This window comes from Limulus polyphemus, unplaced genomic scaffold, assembly GCF_000517525.1.
Source record: "Limulus polyphemus unplaced genomic scaffold, Limulus_polyphemus-2.1.2 Scaffold8646, whole genome shotgun sequence".
In the NCBI taxonomy this organism is placed as follows: Eukaryota; Metazoa; Arthropoda; class Merostomata; order Xiphosura; family Limulidae; genus Limulus; species Limulus polyphemus.
The window spans coordinates 21,283-27,270 of NW_013674256.1; the positions used below are offsets into that span (position 1 = coordinate 21,283).

The 5,988-nt window shown below is 34.6% G+C and overlaps 1 protein-coding gene across 1 annotated transcript in view; it reads right to left on the bottom strand.

Annotated features, from left to right (window-relative positions):
• The window catches only part of LOC106475479 (core histone macro-H2A.1-like), a gene marked incomplete at its 3' end in the record, with an annotated part of 29,231 nt that overhangs the window by 20,736 nt on the left and 2,507 nt on the right, over window positions 1-5,988 (bottom strand). Inside the window, exon 2 of the mRNA XM_013936160.1 lies at window positions 493-599. Coding sequence (XP_013791614.1) covers window positions 493-599 — 107 coding nt within the window. The remainder of the gene's footprint in view (window positions 1-492; window positions 600-5,988) is intronic.

A 5,988-nucleotide genomic window follows, 5' to 3' on the forward strand; every position in this document is an offset into this window, starting at 1 on the left:
CAAGGTTTTGTCATCATCAGATCACAACCCAGTGACTTCTTGGCTCAGCCTAAATCTTGGATTATCAATATTGTTTACAAATGTACAACGTTTCGACAAGGTCTTGTCATCATCAGGTCACAACCCAGTGACTTCTTGGCTCAGCCTAAATCTTGGATTATCAATATTGTTTACAAATGTACAACGTTTTTACAAGGTTTTGTCATCATCAGATCACAACCCAGTGACTTCTTGGCTCAGCCTAAATCTTGGATTATCAATATTGTTTACAAATGTACAACGGTTTTACAAGGTTTTGTCATCATCAGGTCACAACCCAGTGACTTCTTGGCTCAGCCTAAATCTTGGATTATCAATATTGTTTACAAATGTACAATGTTTCGACAAGGTCTTGTCATCATCAGGTCACAACCTAGTGACTTCTTGACTCAGCCTAAATCTTGGATTATCAATATTGTTTACAAATGTACATAAAACGTATTCAAATCCTACCTGGTGCAGTTCTTCATCATTGGCTACAGCTAATAGGATATGTCTAGGTGTTACACGACCCTTCTTGTTGTCTCTTGCTGCGTTCCCTGCAAGTTCTAAAATTTCCGCTGAAGAATAAAACATTGCTTGAAATTTTTATAGTAAACCCAAAACAATAAATATACAAAAATATCAAGAATTTTGTATGTTTACTAAAACAAAATTTAATTCTGTGTAAAGATGCAAAAATCAACATTTCAACAGAAGAAAGAGGTAATTATTTTTAACCATTTCTTCTGATTCTTCCATAAAGTAGACCTTTCATTTCACAACTATCAATAACATTATTTCTCCTGTCTGGTTTTATTCCATTACATGCAACATTTTCTATTGCACGATAACCAACAGCTGCCATACAGTACATGTACTATATCTGATATCTAAACTGTTCTTAAACACACTATATTTCTTCTAATTCATCAGTATGAAGGAAAGAGTATGATGAAATAATATAGACATCTCTTAATGATATATACATTCTTCGGTGTTAATATTCAATACAATACCATACTTCTACTATTACTTATAGATAGAATTCTCTCACTGAAAGAGGATCTGTCTGTCAATACTTCCAAAGATGCAATTATTATTCACAGCTGACCTCTAGAAACTGTAACATGGGACTCAATATCAAGGTTAATCTTGCCAACCAACTCTACTAAGACGTAAGAAGATCATGTGGTGTGGACATTAGATATATCTGTAGTAACTTACAAACAACAACTTGTAAGCACAATAATAGTTACTGTAAACAACAGGTTTCAAAAGTACCTTAATCTGCCCGTTTTCTTAAGCAACAGGTTTTGAAAGTACCTTAGTCTGTCCATCTTCTTAAGCAACAGGTTATGAAAGTACCTTAGTCTGCCTGTCTTCTTAAGCAACATGTTTCAAAAGTACCTTAGTCTGCCAGTCTTCTTAAACAACATGTTTCAAAAGTACCTCAGTCTGCCAGTTTTCTTAAACAACAGGTTTTGAAAGTACCTTAGTCTGCCCGTCTTCTTAAGCAACAGGTTTCAAAAGTACCTTAGTCTGCCCATCTTCTTAAGCAACAGGTTACAAAAGTACCTTAGTCTGCTCTGTCTTCTTAAGCAACAGGTTTTGAAAGTACCTTAGTCTGCTCATCTTCTTAAGCAACTGGTTTGAAAGTACCTTAGTCTGCTCGTCTTCTTAAGCAACAGGTTTTCAAAAGTACCTTAGTCTGCTCGTCTTCTTAAGCAACTGGTTTCAAAAGTACCTTAGTCTGCTCATCTTCTTAAGCAACAGGTTTGGGAAGTACCTTAGTCTGCCCATCTTCCTAAACAACAGGTTTCAACAGTACCTTAGTCTGTCTCTAATCATTGTTAATTAATTAGTATAACACCACATTTCTGTTACTTCAAACGTCATCACTTGCTGGCCCCGTAACGAGAGTCACTGCGAAAGGGTATCTTCAGTATCTCTCCATACAGAGTCATCACTTGCTGGCCCCATAACAAGAGTCACTGTGAAAGGGTATCTTCAGTATCTCTCCATACAGAGTCATCATAGTTGAAGATGCCCATAGGACAAAATTATAGTACAGCTCACCAAGTCAGTCAACTCCGAAGAAACAGTACAACTAATTTACAACTGGAACTAAAAGTGCTTTATAACTCAAGTAAAATGTTAAGTGTCCAATAAGTATATGGCTAAGCAGATAACACTTAATGAAACTTAGACAATGGCACCAAAAAGCTAGCAGCAATAAAGAGAGCAGTCAAAAACTGTTATTTTTTTCTTTTTGAAAATTATCAAAAGATATTTTTCTGGAAAATTTTCTAGCTTTCATTTCATATTTATATACATACAATGGAAGTATCATCCCCTTGCTCTATATTTTACAGATGTTCATCTCAACATTAAAATACATGTCAGTGAAGACACAAGCACAAATAAAGTGCTGAGTCATATTAGTGTTGTGTTTGCTACATATTTTTACTCACTTCAGCATTAAAAAAAAAAACTATGCTGCCAAAATTTTGTTGACCCCTAAAATCTGCTGCCCTAGGCCTGGACTCAGTCAGCCTGTGTGGAAATACATCGTAACTGGAGGAAACTTGTTATTAGTATACTTTCTTCTGGTTTAACATTGGAATTTTCATTTTGTTGTTGTCTTATTAAAAGGGTGATAATTTGAAATTGTTTGTAAAAATCCTATATGCTACTTGTCAATTATTTTACAAATTTTTTGTTTCATGTTTTACTTTAGACCATATCGATTGTCCTACATTGGTTGTGTCCAGAATTTGCTATAGGCCTAATAAATAACATATGATATCAATAAAACATTATATCAGTTTATGGCTATTTTGCATGTCAGAAAGTTCTAGATCACTATTTACATTCCTTATATAAAATGTGTTACAATATTCTACAAAGGTGATTGGATGAGGTATATACAGAAAAGTACAGAAATTTCTTTTAACATAAAACTTACAGTCTTCTTGTGAAAATACTTATTAAGCAATAGTTTTTTCAGAATCCTGAACTGACAAACATTTTTACTGAAAAGTTGAAAAAAAAGCTATAATAATGACTAAGCCATCAATTGGGATCTGACAAACATTTTGTAATTAAACTCGTGCTAATAATACCACTCAAATAAGGAAGTATTTGACAGAATGTATGAAATGCCAACAACAAATTATTTAACTGCTACTGCGATTCTCTTACCTACATCAGATGAAACTTAACTTTCTTAATTTATTCATTACAGCTCATAATCAGAAGTGTGTAATAAACAGATTTTCAGATCTATCTTTTGCCTCTGGACATGTTAACTATATTCTTGTGGTATATTTCCACCATTCTATATAACTAGTCTATGTCATACTGTCAATACTTCTATATTATCATTTTATAACAGGGTTATTAGATGATTCATTATTGAATGAGTTGCCATTAATAGTAATGGAGTTTAAGAGGAGAATCTATTAATTCCTGAAAAATAAAGGGCAGGTTAAAATTTGGGTTTTTACTTTTCTTTCCCTTAGAAGTCAGTGTGAATGGACAGTTTTGGAAAGACCTAATGGTTGTTTGTAGACGTTAGTGATTTTTCTCAAAACTGGCAAACCACTTGGCAGAAATTTACAGATATTTGATAGTTTCTCTTAGAGTGGCCACATTCCAAAATTTTTCTTTTACCCAGACCTGCACACTTACACCATATTGATATACAAACTTTTCTTAATAATTATACCTAATTAACACATAAAATGTTCAAACAATAACAGTACAAAGTTATGGTAAACAACAAAATGATGTATTTCATCAAACTTAAAATTAAATATAATGAATTAGATAATTACTACTAGATAAACAGTACAGTGACTGATAAATATACCAAACATTGGCACAGAAAAGCAACATGAACTGCATATACGTGTAAGATCTGAGACTAAATAACCCACAAATTTCCCTGACTTCACCAGGTTTAACGATAATCGAAAAATTTCCCCAACTTTGTGTTCCCTTTTTTTCACACATTTTCTGTCATTTCCAGGTTCATGGTCACCCTATCTTAGACGTAACACATTCATCTATATTTACAGTGGCTATTACATACTTATGATTTTGTGTGTGTGGAGGTGATTATCACTTTTCCTTCTGTTCAGAATATGAAATATAAATCTTTTATGGTTTGTTTCAGAATTTTTCTGACAATGTAATTTAAGGGTATACATATGCCTCCGGTAATTAGGAACTCTAGCCTAATATGAAATGTTATTTTAATTACCCGTCAAATGTTTCTACGAAATACATGCTTTGACTACCACATTACAATTGTTATACTAACTCATGTACCCATTAAACACATGGGAAAGATGGATGTCCTCCTTTGTTACTCCCCAGGGGTCTGTGAAAGGAGATGAGAGGTTTGGTCAAACACTATACGTGTGAAAAACAGACAGTGACCAACCAAGAAGTGACCTGGGAGGGAGTGAGGATCAGATCAATATGCTGCTGCCAAGTTTGGTTGAGTTTGGTCAAAAAGTGTGATTGTGAAAAATGGACACTCATAAAGCACTTCTGCTCTCCATCTACATGACACATACTTCAATACCAATATCTTTTCACTCAAAGTAGGAAGTCCCAAAGAATTATAGTTCCTGGCCATGGAAGAAACAAAATACTAGTTATCGTACACCAAACATCAAATGAAATCATCTACACTACTAATACACACTGAGTTTGCATGATTTCTTTCAAGGCAACCATACTCCCACTAGTTTTAAGTCAGATTGAAAAAATTCGAGACGATCATTAAACCTTCCTTCTCCTATTTGGCAGCGACCAGCGAGTGAATGTTAAAATCAAAAACAGGGTGTCGATTTGAACAAACAAGAACCAGTGATACATCAAAAGATAGCTCTCTTCATGCTCTACTTTGGTCTAGATGGTTTCATTGGATCCAGAAGCATTTACTATTTGAAACCATTTAAAATTATTTTTAGTCATTTAAATGTGTAGAAATAAAACCACGCAATGAACTTTGTGGTGTGGACTACATAATGCATAAACCAATACACAGATATGTTTGCCCAAATCAAACCAAAAGCATGTCAAAAAATTATGAATAGAGATTGTAAACAGACTATATGTTGGCCTGGCAACAACTTGTTTACATCATATCATCGGGTGTAAACAGAAAATATGTTGTCCTGACAACAGTTTGATACAAGTCATGTCACTGGGTGTGGTTAGAGCAAAGGAATGTGTGCTACAACAGTCTACGATAAAAGAACATGTGCTACAACAGTCTATGATAAAAGAACGTGTGCTACAACAGTCTATGATAAAAGAACGTGTGCTACAACAGTCTGTGATAAAAGAACGTGTGCTACAACAGTCTGATAAAAGAACGTGTGCTACAACAGTCTACGATAAAAGAACGTGTGCTACAACAGTCTATGAAAAAAGAACATGTGCTACAACAGTCTGTGATGAAAGAACTTGTGCTACAACAGTCTGTGATGAAAGAACGTGTGCTACAACAGTCTATGATGAAAGAACGTGTGCTACAACAGTATGATAAAAGAACGTGTGCTACAACAGTCTACGATAAAAGAACATGTGCTACAACAGTCTATGGTAAAAGAACGTGTGCTACAACAGTCTGTGATAAAAGAACGTGTGCTACAACAGTCTGAGATAAAAGAACGTGCTACAACATTCTGTGATGAAAGAACGTGTGCTACAACAGTCTACGATAAAAGAACGTGTGCTACAACAGTCTACGATAAAAGAACGTGTGCTACAACAGTCTACGATAAAAGAACGTGTGCTACAACAGTCTATGATAAAAGAACGTGTGCTACAACAGTCTGTGATAAAAGAACGTGCTACAACATTCTGTGATGAAAGAACGTGTGCTACAACAGTCTGTGATGAAAGAACGTGTGCTACAACAGTCTGTGATGAAAGAACGTGTGCTACAAC